Source organism: Phocoena sinus, chromosome 6 (assembly GCF_008692025.1).
Source record: "Phocoena sinus isolate mPhoSin1 chromosome 6, mPhoSin1.pri, whole genome shotgun sequence".
NCBI lineage: Eukaryota > Metazoa > Chordata > Mammalia > Artiodactyla > Phocoenidae > Phocoena > Phocoena sinus.
Genome location: NC_045768.1, coordinates 2534548 through 2549985, shown reverse-complemented (window position 1 = coordinate 2549985; position 15438 = coordinate 2534548). Strand labels below are relative to the sequence as shown.

General features: G+C 56.1%; 2 protein-coding genes and 1 long non-coding RNA gene across 5 annotated transcripts in view; 1 reads left to right on the top strand and 2 right to left on the bottom strand.

Annotated features, from left to right (window-relative positions):
- BRD3 (bromodomain containing 3) overlaps positions 1–8042 on the top strand; it is a 33123-nt gene extending 25081 nt beyond the window's left edge. Inside the window, exons 9-12 of one of the 3 annotated variants that reach the window (XM_032634009.1) lie at positions 514–737; positions 3672–3964; positions 5089–5217; positions 7246–8042. In XM_032634009.1, the coding sequence (XP_032489900.1) occupies positions 514–737; positions 3672–3964; positions 5089–5217; positions 7246–7307 (708 nt within the window). In that variant the 3' untranslated portion in view covers positions 7308–8042. Of the gene's footprint in view, positions 1–513; positions 738–3671; positions 3965–5088; positions 5218–6984 lie in introns of all 3 variants that reach the window. The other 2 variants (XM_032634008.1, XM_032634007.1) reach the window with 2 other exon arrangements.
- A 1557-nt stretch (positions 8043–9599) lies between these two features.
- LOC116755133 lies at positions 9600–14420 on the bottom strand. The gene is made up of 4 exons (XR_004350242.1): positions 14340–14420; positions 14007–14051; positions 13480–13672; positions 9600–11785 (listed from the first exon to the last, which is right to left on the bottom strand). It is a non-coding gene; the product is annotated as an uncharacterized LOC116755133 (long non-coding RNA).
- Positions 12668–13205, bottom strand: BRD3OS (BRD3 opposite strand). Its single transcript, XM_032634047.1, has one exon. The coding sequence runs from the start codon at positions 13064–13066 to the stop codon at positions 12812–12814; it is 255 nt and encodes an 84-aa protein (XP_032489938.1). The 5' UTR covers positions 13067–13205; the 3' UTR covers positions 12668–12811.
- Positions 14421–15438: the final 1018 nt, after the last annotated feature.

The following is a 15438-nucleotide window of genomic DNA, read 5'->3' as shown; positions in this document are numbered from 1 at the left end:
CCGTTTCCTCGCCCGTCCGGCGTGAGACTCCCCTTGGGGTCTGCTGAGGTGAGAAGCGTGTAGAGCACGTAGCACGCTGGCAGCCACTTGCCGGACGAGATGAGTGTCCCCTGCCGGCACTGGACCGTTTTGACCCTGCAGAACTGCCGTGTAACATCCCAGCAGCTGCCCACGAGTGGAAAGTCTCCTCTGTGCAGGCATTTAAACCTCGCCCTAGAGAGTCTCCCTCATCTGGAAAACAGAAACTAGCAGGAAAACCAGGAGGCACCATTTATCGAGCCCTTCGGGTGCCACCTGCCCTGCACTTCAGGCGGGGAGACCGAGGCCCAGCAGCTCGCCTGCCGTCGCAGGGGCAGGGAGGGCCAGACGGGCTCTGCCGCCCTCCGGGACCTGTCTGGCTCCCCGGCTCCCCTCCCCGCACGGTGGTGGCAGCTCCTGGGCACCCCAGCCCCCCGCCCGCGGCCCCCTTGGGCCAGCCCTGGGGAGCCCCGCTCAGCTGCCTGTCTCTTCCAGCTGAAGGCCGTGCACGAGCAGCTGGCCGCCCTGTCTCAGGCCCCAGTGAACAAGCCAAAGAGGAAGAAGGAGAAGAAGGAAAAGAAGAAGAAGGACAAGGACAAGGAGAGGCACAAGGCCAAGTCCGAGGAGGACAAGAAGGCCAAGGCGGCCCCGCCCGCCAAGCAGGCCCAGCAGAAGAAGGCTCCCGCCAAGAAGGCCAACAGCGCGACTGTGGCTGGCAGGTGGGCGCCGGCGCCCCGTGTCCTGTTCACCCATGTGGCGGGAGGATGCTGGATTCGGGGCTCTGTCCTGGTGACCTGGACCCTGGGCTGTTACGGGGAGATGGGGGCGGGGGTTGGTGGCCCTCGTCTTGCCCACCTCGTGGGAAGACTGGGAGGACCAAACGAGATCTCTGCCTCGACAGCGTGGGCTCCGGAGGGTGGCGCTCAGCTCCCCGTGGGGCCAGCCTCAGTCACAGGCATGGGAGATCTCAGCATCTAGAGGCTTCGGGGACATTTTCCTGGTCTGGGCCCGGGAGTTTGCTTTGGGGGGGTCTTGGCGCCGTGTCCTGGGCCCTTGGCACCCCATCCCCACGTGGCCTGGTCGGCGGAGGGTCGGGGGTGGAGGTGCACCTTGGCACAGAGCTCCCTGGTCCCCACGGCCTTCACTCAGCCCCTGCCGTGGCCACGCGCTGCCCCAAGGACTGCCTGCCACAGATGAGCAGGGATGACATGGGGAGGTGAGGGTGGTGGGAAGGCACACCGGGCCGGGCTCCTCTCCCGGCGGGGTGGAAGGAGGGCGTCCTGGAGGAGGGGCGACGGCTGCACAGAGGGTCCGGATGGGGTTCCAAGAATCAGGAACAGCGGGCACAGAGCTGTAGAGGCCAGTGGAATGTGTTCCTCGTGGGAATGAGGATAAGGGTGGGCACTGCTGAAGAACAGAGGCCAGGTTGGGAAGAGGGGAGGGTTTAGGCTGCCGAGGCTGGCCGGCTCGGTTGAGGTGTTTGCAGTTCGTTCTCCAGTGAAAATGGTCAGATCCTGGCCAGTGTGGAGGATGGATTAGCGAGAGGCAAGAATGGGAGGAAGGATGCCCTCTGGAGTTGCTGTGATCACGCAGGCAGGAGAGGCCGGTGTGGCCGTGGGGGTGGAGCTGTGTTGCTTTGAGAACTGTCTGTGAGGCAGAGTGGACAGGCCTTGGTCCCTGGACGTAGGAGGAGGGGTATGCAGAGCTGGGGACTTGGACTTTGGTAGCTGGGCGGGCAGTGGCACCATCGAGAGCGGCAGCGAGAACGGTCAGGGGTTTTCTCCCCGCCCCGTTTTGCAGGGGGAGGCAGAAATCAGGTTCCCTGTTCTGTCTCTGGTTTTGGTGTCTGTACAATGCCGGCCTCAAAAAGGAGTTGGGAAGTGTTCCCTTGTCTTCTGTTTTCTGGGGTAGATTTATAGCCTTGGTATATTAATTCTTAAATGTGTGATAGAATTCACCAGTGAAACCATCTGGGCCCGGAGTTTCACTGTTGGAAGGTTGTTAACCAGGAATTCAGTCCCTTTGAACGTTCCCCACAAATTTGATATATTGTGATTTCATTTAAGTTCCAAATAATTTTTAATTCCCTTCAGGCGTCCTTTTTGACCATGGATTATTTAGAAGTGTGTTGTTTGGTTTACAGATATTTGGAGATTTTTCCAGATATTTTTCAGTTACTGATTTCTAGGGTCAGAGAGCACACTTTATATGTTTTCAACATTTTAAAGTTTCTTAGGATCTTATGGCCCAGAATACGGTGTGTCTTGGTGAATGTGCCGTGTGCGCTTGAAAAGAGCATGCATCCTCTTCCTGTTGGGTGGAGTGTTGTGTAAACATCAGTTAGAAGGTTAAAAAAAAAATCTTAAAAAGAAAAGAGATACAAATGAACTTATTTACAAAACAGAAACAGACTCACAGACTTAGAGAACAAAGTTATGGTTCCCAAGGGGGACGGGGGTGGGGGTGGGGGTGGGGGGTAGGGATAGACTGGGAGTTTGGGGTTGACACGGACACACTGCTACATTTAAAACAGATAACCAGCAAGGATCTCCGGTAGAGCACGGGGAACTCTGCTTAATATTCTGTAATAACCTAAATAGGAAAATAATTTGAAAAAGAATAGATACATGTATATAAAAAAAAACAACAAAACTTTAAACCCCAAACAGACAAAAACATGTCAGTTAATAAGTTAATTTGGTTGATGGTGGTGTTGGGATCGTCTCTGTTCTGCTGATTTGTTCTATTAATTACCGAGAGAGAATTGTTGAATTCTGCAAGTGAAGTTGCAGGTTCTTCTGTTTCCCTTCAGTTCCATCAGCTTTTGTTTATATATTTTGAAGCTTGGTTTTAGATGCACACACGTGTAGGACTGTGATGGTCAGTCGACTCTTTTATCATTATACAGTGTCCCTCTTTTTCCTAGTAGCATTCCTTTTCCTGAAGTCTACTTTGTCTGAAATTGTTACAGCCATTGCGGTTTTCTTTTGATTAGTATTTACACGGAATATTTTCCCCCCATCTTTTTACATTTAACCTACCTCTGTCGTTATATTTCAAGGGGGGTTGTGTAGACTAGATAGCATATACATTGGGTCTTGGTTCTTACCCAGTCTGAGCACCCCTTTCTTTTAATTGGTGTGTTTAGACCATTTATATTTAATGTAATTGTGGATACAATTTGGTTTCCACCTACCATTCCCTTATTTTCTGTCTGTCCCTGCTGTTTACTCCTCTGTCCCCCTTCCTGCCGCCTTCTGGGTTACTTGAATACGGAGATGAGTTTGACCTGTCCTGCTTAAGATGCCCGTGGGGCACTGAGGGGAGCTGACCACCACGGTTGTTTCCCGGCCAAGGCCTCCCTAGGCCGGTAGCAGCCTCTGCTCTGACCTCTGGAGCAGGGTCTTCCGTGTCCCTGGAGATGTATGTGTGTCTCCAGGCAGGCGCCCGGCTTCTCTGTCTGGGGGTTGGGCTGCTCCTTGGTAAGAGAGCCTGGTCCTGGAGAGGAAGAGGGCCGGCGGGCAAGGGGTCGGGGTCTGGGGGGGGCGGTGGGGGGAACTCGGGGTTGTGGGGCAGGGGCTGGGCGGGGGAGGGGGCTCCAGGGATGGGGACGGGGGCTTCCACGCCATGATGCTCCTTGCCTTCTGCCTCAGACAGCCGAAGAAGGGCGGCAAGCAGGCGTCGGCCTCCTATGACTCGGAGGAGGAGGAAGAGGGGCTGCCCATGAGCTACGATGAGAAGCGCCAGCTCAGCCTGGACATCAACCGGCTACCGGGGGAGAAGCTGGGCCGGGTGGTACACATCATCCAGTCGCGGGAGCCCTCGCTCAGGGACTCCAACCCCGACGAGATAGAGATTGACTTTGAGACTCTAAAACCCACCACTTTGCGGGAACTAGAGAGATACGTCAAGTCTTGTTTACAGAAAAAGCAAAGGAAGCCATTCTGTAAGTCGTCGGGACGGGGTGCCTTGCTGCCGCCCCTGCCCGTCACCCCCTTTGGTCCTGGAGCAGACAGCCAGGCAGCCCCGGGGGTGGGAGTGGGAGTGGGTCGCACGCTGCCAGGCTCCTCGCCCCTCTTCTGCCTTGTGACTTGAGGATGCAGGGACACAGCTTCCGTCAGCTCAGCTGGGGGCGGGGCTTGGCTGAGACCAGCTGCGGCCCCACCCCAGCCGGAGCCCTTCTTCCCCTGCTCCCGGGCAGGTGGGCAGCACTTGTGTGCCTCATCCTTCCCCGGAGCAGGCAGGACCCCTGGGTCGGTCCCCAGCCCCATTCGTTCAAATGCTGGCTAAGGCCCTCACCACAAGCCTTCTTGAGGCTCCGTTTGGGGCCTGGGCTGCAGGCGACCTGTCGATGGTTCCCTGCCTGGGCAGACCAGTTCCCTTTGCCTGGGGTGGAGGTCCAGAGGCCTCCCAGGACGGACGATTGCACTGGCTCAGGCTCACCCTGGAAGTCGATGACTTCACTGGACGGGAACGAGTCGCTGCCTGGGTTGTTGGGTCCTGGGGAGTGAGAGGAAGGGCAGGAGGGCCCCAGGCCGCCCCACGGGGGCAGGAGAACAGGGCAGCCGCCCGGCCCTGAGGAACAGCACCCAGGGTGCACCTGCTGCTGTGCGTGGCCCCCTCGGGCTGCGTGGTCCTCACTCGCTCTGAGGGGGGAAACTGCCTTCTCCTGGATGGAGCGTGGCGTGACCCCTGCAGTCACGGCACGTTTGCCCCTCGGTAAGTCGCCTGTGGACTCAGAGGTGCTGGCTCAAGCACGCCAGGAGGTAGAGTTGGCTCCAGGGCGGAGTCTGGGCCTCACTGAGGCCGAGGGAGAGCCTCGGCCGTGGCGAAGGAAAACCATGAGTTGGGGGGTCAGGGCCTCAAGCCGCAGCTCTGCCCCTCACCCGGGGGCGCCGCCGTCTGTGCAGCTGTCTGCAGTGGGGGTGGTCTGTCCCAGCTCAGGAGTTTTGTGGCGGTTGCAGAGCCTCGCGTGTGGCGGGGCCTCCGTGCGTGTGGGCTGCCCCTGGGGCCGCCCGCCCTTCCCCGCCCTTCCCCGCCTGTGGCCTCAGCTCCCGTGCTCTTCCACAGCCACGAGCGGGAAGAAGCAGGCGGCCAAGTCGAAGGAGGAGTTGGCTCAGGAGAAGAAGAAGGAGCTCGAGAGGCGGCTGCAGGATGTCAGCGGGCAGCTGGGCAACAGCAAGAAGCCTGCCAAGAGAGGTACCCGTGGCCCTGGCGCTGCTCCGCCCCGGGGGCAGAGGGCAGTGGGAGGGAGCGGGCAGCTGACCTGGGTCTGCGCCTGTGGCTCCACCTCTTAACGAGCTGCGTTTCCCTGGAGGAGGCTGTTGACACCCCACCCCACCCCCGAAACCCTGATTTCCTTATCTGCAAACTGGGACCAGAGCCCGGCCCTGCAGGGAGGCTGAGCACATGACAGGCGTGTGTGAAAGCGCCGCTTTGCAGAGCCCCTGGGAGACGGCCCTTTGGAAGGGCGCAGCTGTGGTCTTGGGGGGCTGGACCCCATGACTTGGGAGGGACTGAGGTCCTACCCTGCAGCTTCAGTGGGTCCTGGCCCCCAGCAGTGGGCTTTCTGGCTGCTCTCAGACAGGAACACTAGTTCCCAGCCAGTTAGCCAGTATCACAGGTGGAGGGGGAGGGTCTGACTTCCAGCCCCAGGCCCTCAGCTCTGTGGACTCGGGGTCTTATTTTAGGCGAGCAGGTGATTTGATTCCTTGCCTCCTTTCCCCGGGGCCTGTAAGAAAAGGCAAATACCTTTGTCCTGGCCCCAGGGACAGTGGGGCCCAGGTGGCGGTCAGATTCTAGGTCCAGTCTTGGTCATGCAGTGGCCAGGTGCCACAGCCTTGCCTGGTCCCCTTGCCCAGTGCCAAGCTGGGGCTCGGAGCCCTGCTCGCTCCCACTGATGGCTGAGAGGCCCCCCTTGCGTTAGCCCTGGGGAGGGCGTGGTTGCTGCTCAGCGCGTGTGACTGTGGATCCTTCACGTGGCCGGCCACGTCCCCGCACGTCCCATCAGTTTCTCGTAGTAGATTGCCTTTTCTCCCAGCCTCTAAGTGTATTTAGATGTGTTGACCTCTGAGCTGTTTCTGCTCACACTTCCGACACCAAACGTGTGAGTTTTTCTCACGCCAGTTCTCCAGCTCCCACACGAGCAGGGTGTCCAGCAGTTGAGCTTCGTGCTGACGCTGTCTGCTCGGTTAAGGGCTCAGCGCCCTCCCCCCCTCCCCAAGACGCCAGGTGCACGTCCCAAGCCTCCCGTGCCTTTGACTGACGGGCTGGAAATCGGGGATTCCCACAACCCCCTCCTCAGGTTTGAAAATTGGCTAGGATGGCTCACAGAACTCAGGAATTATGAGTGAAACCCCTTGTGGTTTGTTATAAAGGACACAACTCAGGGACAGCCAGGTGGATGAGCGGCACAGGGCAGGGTGTGGGGGCGTGGAGTCTCCAGGCCTGTCCAGCCACCACCCTCCCAGCAGCTGGAGGCCCCCTGAACCGGGGGTTCTCTCTGGAGCACAGTCTCCAGTCCCCGCCCCTCCTCGGCCATGGGGGCCGGCGGTGGGGGGAGCTGAAAGTCCCCGCCCCCGGTCACATGGTCTTCCTGGTGAGCAGCCCTGGGCTGTGTGGGGCCCCCCCGCCCCGAGTCACTCGTGAGCGTAAACTCAGGTGGGAGCTAAAGGGGCTCCTTAGCAGTAAAGAATGTTCTTGCCACTAGGGAGATTGCAGGGGATTTAGGAGCTCTGTGCCGGGAACAGGGTACGAGCACCAGACGCATTTCTTACACCATCACAACCTCGTTAACGCGTTGCTGCTTTTCAACAAAATCTCTTAACGTTTATCACGTGACCGGGTCAGGATCCGGGTGGGTCGGGGCATGTGGGGGGGGGGCGGGGGAGGCACGGACGGGCTCACGAGGAGGGAGGGGCGGCCGGCGCGTGGGGGGCGCACCCCTCACCCGCGCGTCTCCCCCAGAGAAGTCAGGCTCCGCGCCCTCGGGAGGGCCCTCCCGGCTCAGCAGCAGCAGCTCGTCTGAGTCCGGGAGCAGCAGCTCCAGCGGATCCAGCTCCGACAGCAGCGACTCGGAATAAACTCTGGGCTCTCACGGGACGGAACAAAACCAGTGGACGTCGCCCACGCCGAAACTCTGCAGTGTTCCCTTCTATGGTTAATATACTATTTTCGTTCCATGGTGTGCAGGTTCTCTTTTTAATTCAGTGTTATGGTATCTTCCAGTTTTGGCTTTAATAGGTCAAAGATCTTTCCGTGTGTGTCCATTAGACTTTATGAGAAGCTGAGAATCTGCATAACGCCTTTCCTTCGTAACTGAATTCAGTCTCTTGGAGATGACAACTTCAAACGCTAACCTGATGACCGTAGAAAAACACGTAAGGTGTGATCCGGAGGTTCATGCAAAATCCCTTTTCTTACGCCCGACCCGGTCTGTAGCTCCGGCGAGAATTTCTCCAAAGGAGATGTCTCGGAAATGGTACCGTATGTGAAAGCTGCCAGCTTTGCGAACAGGCGTTTGTCTTTGTCTTTGGGGGCCTGGGCTCTGACCCGCACGTCCGAGGGGTCACCTCTTTCTGCAGGGGCTGAGGACAGCCGTGCCTGCCCCCGCCGTGAGGGCCAGGGCTGGGCCCAAGCGGGGAGGGGTCATCGTCACTGCAGCCAGAGCTCCCGCGGGTGGCGGACCGGCGAGGGTGGGCGTGGAAGGGAGCCGAGTTTTTCTGATCTCTGTGACGTCGGGAGCTCCCGGGAGGGAACACGGTGGCTGCGTGTGCAACGCGCGGGTTCCCAAACACTGAAACTTTTACCTCAACTTAAAAAAAAAAAAAAGAAAAAAAAAAAGAAGAAAAGATTAAAAAAAAAAATACAGGAGGAGACTTTTTTGTAAGGTTCAGCAGTTTTCTACAAAAGGCCAGCCCCCACGTGCGTCCCCAGCCCAGCCGCTGCCACGCACTCCGGAACCATTGTCCCAGTTTCATGTATATATGAATACTTTATTTATTAAGATCATTGGTCATTTTTTTAAAAAAAAAAAAAAAAGGAAAGAAAAACAAAACTGCAAAAGAAACACATTAAAAAAAAAAAAAGTGGCAGAGACGCAGGCCTTTTAAATGGTTTGAAGGGGAGCCCCAGACCCTGCTGGCCAGCGGGCCTCTCACCTCCAGGTGCTACAGCCTGCTGTCCCCGTGCCGGTGCTCAGTCACGTCCGTGTGCGCTTGCTCTCCTCTCGGGGCTGCTGGGGTTTCTGTTCTTGTTCTTTTTCGTGTGTGTGTGAAATTTGGACACTTACAGGCGTAGACGACTTCCAGCTGCAGCACGTTCTGGTTTTTTATTTCGTTTGTTTAGTTCTTTTGTATCCACTTCTGGTCTCTCTTAGGACTGTTTTAAAAGACTTCAATTTAGGGAACCCCAGTTATATAATATAAACTTTGTAATCTGAGAGAAGAAAAATGTATAGTAAATCTAAGTCTTGATTTTTAACTTTCTATTGTAAAAAAAAAAATAATAATAATATACAGAGTTTAACAGAAGGTTATGTTTTGGTTTTGTTTTCTCCAGAGGCTGCCATACGGCCTTTGAGTGCAGGGATGCCCCATCCACACTGCCTACCTACGCTCTGACCATTGTGGCTTTGGCCAGGAATGCAAGGGCCCCCGGATGGGGCACCCCTCACCCCCCCCACCTCCAGGAGAGGGGCGCGGCCCCTGCTGCCCCACGCGGTCTTCCAGCCGCCAGCAGTGGCGGCACGGGGCTCCCTGCTCACGCATTTTCCAGTTAGCACAGAAGGGACCGCAATAGTCTCTCTCCCCGTGAGACTTTACTCAGGGGGGTGCTGGGGGTGGAGCCGCGGGTGGCCTGGCCTCTTGTCTGGTGGCGAGTTCTTTCTGCCAGCACTTCTGGATGGATCGGGAGACTAGTCGTTGGTATCCTAACAGGCGGTGGTTTCTAAAAATCCTAAAGTCGACTTGGATCCCACTAACACTTATGGCTAGAGGCTACCTCTGATGGGTATAGAACTCTGATGAGGCGATGGATGGTGGATTACCATTTTTCTGACTGCTGGTGATTCTCACCTTTGGGTGAGTTTTGAGCCAGTCTGTTCAAGTTTTTTCATTAAGTTTTGTTTGTAATAAAAATATAAATGAATTTTAGACTTGCCGTTTTTTAAAGCTGCCCTGTTTTTCAAAGGTGTTTTCTAAGCAGATCTTTAATGGAGTAAACAACCTATGGCTTGAAGGAATTACGACAGGATGGAAGGTCCTGAAGCGGGATCTCATGGGCAGAATGCAGCAGGCACGCATCTGAGTAACAAACAGACCCCAACTGGGGGGCCTGGAGGTGCTGGGGGCTCCCGTGGAGCGCCCCTCCAGCCGCGAGCGAGCGGGGAGGGTCACCTGTGCCAGCCACGCAGCGGGGGACATCGGGCCCTAGAGCTGAGCACAGCGGGAGCATTTCCTTACCTGCTGGTTCCGTGTTGGGAGAGATGTGGAGTCTCAGCCACCTGTGCTCCTTTCCTCTGAAAGATCTGCTGGCTCTGACGCTGCCGGAGGGCTTAGTCCGTGCTGAGCGGTTGTAGTTCATTGGCTTTTTTAAGGCTTTCTGTCCAGACTTCAAAACTGATTTCAGAGTTTTGGGGGGACCCTCTCCACCCCCTCACACCCCCCCCCCCCGAGGTCAGCCTGTGGGTGTTCGCCATTTCCATTTCTCTGCGTTGGGCAAGCGGAGTTCCAGTGCCGAGAACCGGAGGGCAGCCTGTCGAGGCTTAGGGCCTGTGTTCGGTGGGTTGGCCTCGTGCAGGGCACAGAAACGGCTGTGGAACAGTCCTCGTGATCCCTGGGGGTCGAGGGGGCGGCTCGGGCTGTTAACTGAATTCCAGAGATGCTCACTCATCTTGCTTACAAACTGTTAAGATACGTTTTTCTTCTGTTTGTTTTTCGGTTTTTGTTCTTCTGCAATATTCACCTTTTACAGTTTGCGGGGGGGGGGGGGGGGGGGGAACACCGCCCACGATAAAAGATTTGTTACACCCGGTGTAGCGCTGTTCCCTAATACTGGCATAACACTTCCAGGAGGTTTTTCTTTTATATTTAAAATGTTACTTTTCTGTATGGTGTGCATGCAAGTTTACCGTAACTTTTCTTAAGCTGTTTAGTGCCGTTTCTAGTATATTCCTGTAAATGTCAGTTACTGAAAATGAGTCCGGTGTACGTAGTTTTAGCTTGTTTATTGCAATGCTGGCCTCAACACAACAGAATAAAAGTGGTAGAAAGTACTCTTTGATGTTTCTGGTAATCATGGACCCTTCTCCTGGGGCATTTGTTTTGTTTTCATAATAAAAGAAAAAAAAAAAAAAAAAGAGGTGCCTTATCCTGTGCTTTCTGGGCTCCCAGCTCTCCCCTTGCTGGCGTGTGACGACGGGGGGAGTCCCTCGTTTTGACATCCCGTAGCTTCTGGCAGGAATACCCAAAGCATCCCAGAGGGTCTTAAAGAGCTCAGTGCTGACCTTTTCAGGTCAGCAGCTCTGTGGATGGGCCGCCCCCCTCCATGACCCACAGGTTCGGTCGCCTCGGTTCCCGCCTGCTCGGTCATCCATCCTCTGTCCCCGCTGTGCCCTCAGTCTGCACTGAGGTGCTTTCCGGGACCAGAGGCATCAAACGCTCGTCCGCTGGCCCAACGGACGTTTCCAGGAAACCAAGTCGGGACGTTGTGCGCGCTGAGGTTTCGTCCACGGTGGAGGCGGCAGCAAGGAATGAAGGAGTATCGAGACAAATGCCGAGTCCTGACGCCGTTTTCAAAACAGTCACAGCTGTTGGAGCCGAGCCTTGCAGTGATGTCCCGGGGGAAGGCTCTGCCCGAGTCCAGGCCCGAGGCCCCCCTGCCCTGTATTCCCTTGCCCCCCGTCACCCAGACTGAGCTCCCCGAGGACGGGGACTGAGCACGTCCGCCGCGGCAGCCCCAGCCCCAGCCGGGAGGCAGACGCGGCCTCCCTGCTCGCTAAGCAGCTTAGTGCCCGCTGTGTGCGAGCCGCCCAGGGCACGTCGGTCACCTGCACACCCGACCAGTGCAGACGGCGGCCGTGGCCCGTGCTTGCGGCTGAGCCAACCACGGCCCGTTTCTAGGTTAGTCTGGGGGGCAGCGAGCATACAGCAGAGGCATTCCAGCTAATTCAGAAGTCTGCCGCCTTCCCAAACTGAACTGAAGTCGAACGAGCGCAGAGATGCCGACAAGGCCTGTCTACTGGGGAATTCCAGTGTCAGGGCGCCTGCACGGGCGAGCCTCTACTGCAGAGGCCCTCCTGACTGTGTCGACGAGACAGGCTTCCCTCTTCGCCTCGGGGAGGTGCTTAAGGAAATCTGCCTTCCAGCCTCCCCATGGCTCCCTGCGCAAGGACCAGGCCTCTGGCTGGACACGTGACGTCGGGGGAACGCGGTCTGACCCAGCAGCTCCCTTCTGGTTGCTGTCTGCTAAGCAGCTTGCACGCCTGCACGAGGAGCCACGCAAGGGGAAGCCCAGGACGTGCCGTGTGCATGGACAGCCGGAAGGTCTCTGCCTCACGGGAGCGCTGCCAGCAGGCCGTTGGAAGCGTGACGTAATCTTCCCGTCTGTACAGCTGAGCAAAACCTCACAGAACCAGGCGCTGCGTGGTGCGGGATGCCACCTCCGGAACCTCGGCACACGCACGCGCCGAGCTGCTGACGGCCGCTGCCTCTGGGGAGGGCGCCTCATGCGTTTCTGCACTGGGGTTTTTAGCAATCGTTAGATGTTACTGTTTTAAAAAAAAAAAAAAAAAAAAAAAAAACCTGAAAGCCACGCTAGGATATTGGGAGCAAACAGATCAAAATAAGGAGTGAGGAAGGAAGGCGGCTCCTAAAGGAGATTTATTTAGAAAAGAAAACTCAGCTTTGACAAAAGACACTTCCACGTTTGCCTCGCCACACAGACCTTCATTACAGCAGACAGCAAATCCTTTAAAAATGACTCATAAAGCTGCCCACACAGGTGGGCCGAAGCTGCTTGTGTGTGGTCACGGCCCACGCCCATCAAACACTGCAGGTGGCCGGGAGGTGCAGCCTCGGAGTAGAGGCTGAACTGCTGTCCGCTGAGGACCTGCCTATTTCAGCCCTGTGATTCAATTTGAAATCACCGTTAGCAGCTTTTGTGTAACTTAATAATTGGGGGGTTTCCTTAATGTTTTGGGGATGCCTTTGCCCCACAAACCTCCAGCATCAGGAAGCTAGTGTAGGAGCCATCACAGTGCATCACACGCAGTGATCATTTTGGTTACTAGACTCAAAACTCAAGTGCCACAAAGTCCCTGCGGAAATGTTGCTGCCGATGGCTGTTTAGGGCGAATCTGTCTTGGTCCCGCACGTCGTGGCCCCGCACGTGGATCTGCGACCTGACGTGATGCCAATTCCTTCTCCTTCTTCTAGATCTGACCCACTCTTTACCAGGCAGAAGGGAAACCTAAAGGACAGTCTGCAAGAATGTGACGAGGTGGGTCTGTAGCCGGGGTGTCCCTCCCGCCTGACTTCTTCGGAAGTATGACCGAAACAGCATCTAGCCGGGCCCCGGACCTGGCCTGTGCCTACAGCACCTGCAAGATCAGAACGGAGTCCAGGAGCCCAGTCCACCCATCAGCCCGACTGCGAATGGGCCGGGGCGCCATCTCTGGGATTTTGGGGTTCTTCTACCACAGCTCAACCTTCACGTTCACTGTTCAGGATCTCCCAGTAAGGACTAGGGATCAGCAAGGCGGCTGGGTGCCTGGGCTCAGGCTTTCACAGCAGAATTACATAACAGAACAAAACTTGGATTGCCCCGTGTCCCGGGAGACGTCCAGCTTGTTTTTGTCCCGGACGAGGATGGCCTCATTTCCGTACTGTGAGTACCACGTGCTTCGGCTCCTGCTTAGGTACGTCCCGGGCGGCACAGATGCCAACTTCTGCTGCTGCTGTTGCCAGATGAGCAGGGAGGTGTCCCGGTACCGGAGCCGGGCGTAGCCTTCGGACAGGGCTTTCTCTGCCAGCGGGACGCGGCCGCTCATCACTGGCCGGAACCTCCCCTCTCCTGGGCTCCTGCGCAGGAGGCCTCTGAGCCCGTGCTTTGCGCTAAACGCACTAGTGAACCGGTATTTCAGCTGCTGGGGTTTGAGGATTCCTTCTTTAACCTACTGGTACAAATGAGAAATTCAGGCCATTTACAGGCAACACCCTTGTGAGGGTTCTCTGCAAGGAAACTTGAGAGGAGCCTCCGAGCATTCTGAAAAGACACTTAAGAACCACACGTGAGTCGGCAAGCAGGTCAGCAGTGCCCTGGCCGCAGCGTTTCCTGGTGACGGCTGTGCACACTGTATTAGGCGTGCAGTTGACAACGGGCGAGGCGCCCACCTCAGGGGGGACTTGTGTCTGCAGCGATTCTGACACCACGACGTGGACCACTAAATTTGCAAAGGTGTACCTGGTGTCCCGAATGGAAGGACATTGTACAACTAGACAGACAGACAGCAGCTCCTGTAACTGCCCGCTCCCCATCTGTGCTCGGGTCGGCTTTCAGCACAGCAGAGGCGTTCTGATCCCTGCCAGGGATTTGGAACCAGCATTTCTTCAGTGCTCTTTATCTGGCTAGTCTCCAGCTCCTGTCCAAGGTGTTGCTACAAAGAAATGAACATGCTGTCAGGTGTTGGGGCGAAAAGGGCCCCAGCAGAAATGGCAGGTTATATGGCACAGAATCCTCCTTAACTCTTGGCATCTGAGCGTTAAGCCAAGCTACCGACACATTCCAGTATTTCATTTGCTCTCTGGTGACGCGGTGAGCCTGGGTTTAAGAGGTAGACCTGGGCCTCACCCTAGTTCTTTCATTAACTAAGGGGACGATCCTGGGGAAGCCACTTGTTGGAGCGTTAGTGTCTAGATCTCCGAAATAAGTCCTAAGAACTTGACGGGGCACAGAAGTGACCTGCCCATGCTGGGGACGCTGGTACTCACCCAGCCACCAGCGCCTTCTTTCTGCTCCAAGCATCAGGGAGGCCCCTGGACCAGAAAGAAAAATGACGTCAGGTAAAAACCAAACGGGAGCATCCACAACACCCCCGCCCCACGCCGCCCCTGCCCATGCTTTCCCAGCCATGCAAGTTCACTTCTCCTTCTGTGTGGCCCGCGCCCCCATCGCCCTGCCCAGTCATCACCGCCGGCTGCCGCTGAGCCCCCAACGCCCGGCCCGGCCCGCACCCAGGGCGCGTCCCCATTGCCTCCCCGGCATCCCGGGTCCCGCCTGGCCCGGCCCGCGCCCAGCGTCCCCCTACCGCCCGCCCCTGTCACCTGACCCGCGCCCCCCGTCGTCGCCGCCCCGGCCGCCCGCGCCGTGGGGCCTCGGCGGCTAGCGGGTCGCGGGGCCGGGCGCCTCGGGCGGGGCGGCGCCAGTTGGCTGCGTGTCCGCGTCGCTATGGCAGCGCCGCAGGCATGCCGAGCCGAGCGCCGAGGCCGGCAGGCGGGCGCCACGAGCCGGAGCCATCGATGGCTCCGCGGGGCGGGATCGCGGGGCGGGGTCTCCCGCTGGGGGTGGAGCAGCTGCGGGAGCCACGTGACCATTATTGTAGGTCGTAGCACGGTGTTGGTCGTAGCTTCGTGTTGCTGTTTGCGTCTGCTGTTGCCACTTCTGCCACTGCTGTTGCTCTTAGCATTCTTACCCCTAATAATCTATAGCGTTGTTTTTAATAATTTCATCTTGTCCCGGGCGTACGTACTCTCTCAAAACCACGTGTCCCACTAACCCATGTCACCCAGCCGGGCCAGGTCCCGGTTCTGCCATGAAAATTAGGTCTGTTTCCTTCCGCACCCACCTCCAAATCCTTTTGCAATAATACTCTCGTTTGGTATCTGTCCCTTTCCCTACTGAACTTTCATTTTTACGGTTTCCCCTAACGCTAATTCAGGAAGTCGACATAAGAGACATTCAAGCACACTGAACCCACCACTGTAGAATGCACATTGTTTACAAGGACACAGAACATCTCCAAAAATTGACCATATGCCAGTCCGTGAATCAGTTTCGATACATTTCAAAGCACTTAAATCCTAGGCGAAAAGGGTCACAGGAAACATAGTCTATAAAACAACAATAAAAAGATACTAGAAGAAAACCCCTATATATGATTACTTTAAAATATATTCTGTGGGATACAAAAAAAAAAATTCTAAATTCCTCATGGGTCAAAGAGAAATTCACAGTACAAATTTTAAACTATTTTAATTGAATGATGATAAAAATACAATATATCAAAACTTGTGAGATGCAGTTAAAATCATGCCTGGAGGGAAGTTTATTGTCTTAAATGCATATACAAGAAAATATACACATGTATGGTGTGTTTGTGGGCTATATGGAAACTCTCAGTATTGTCTTTGCAATTTTTCTGTA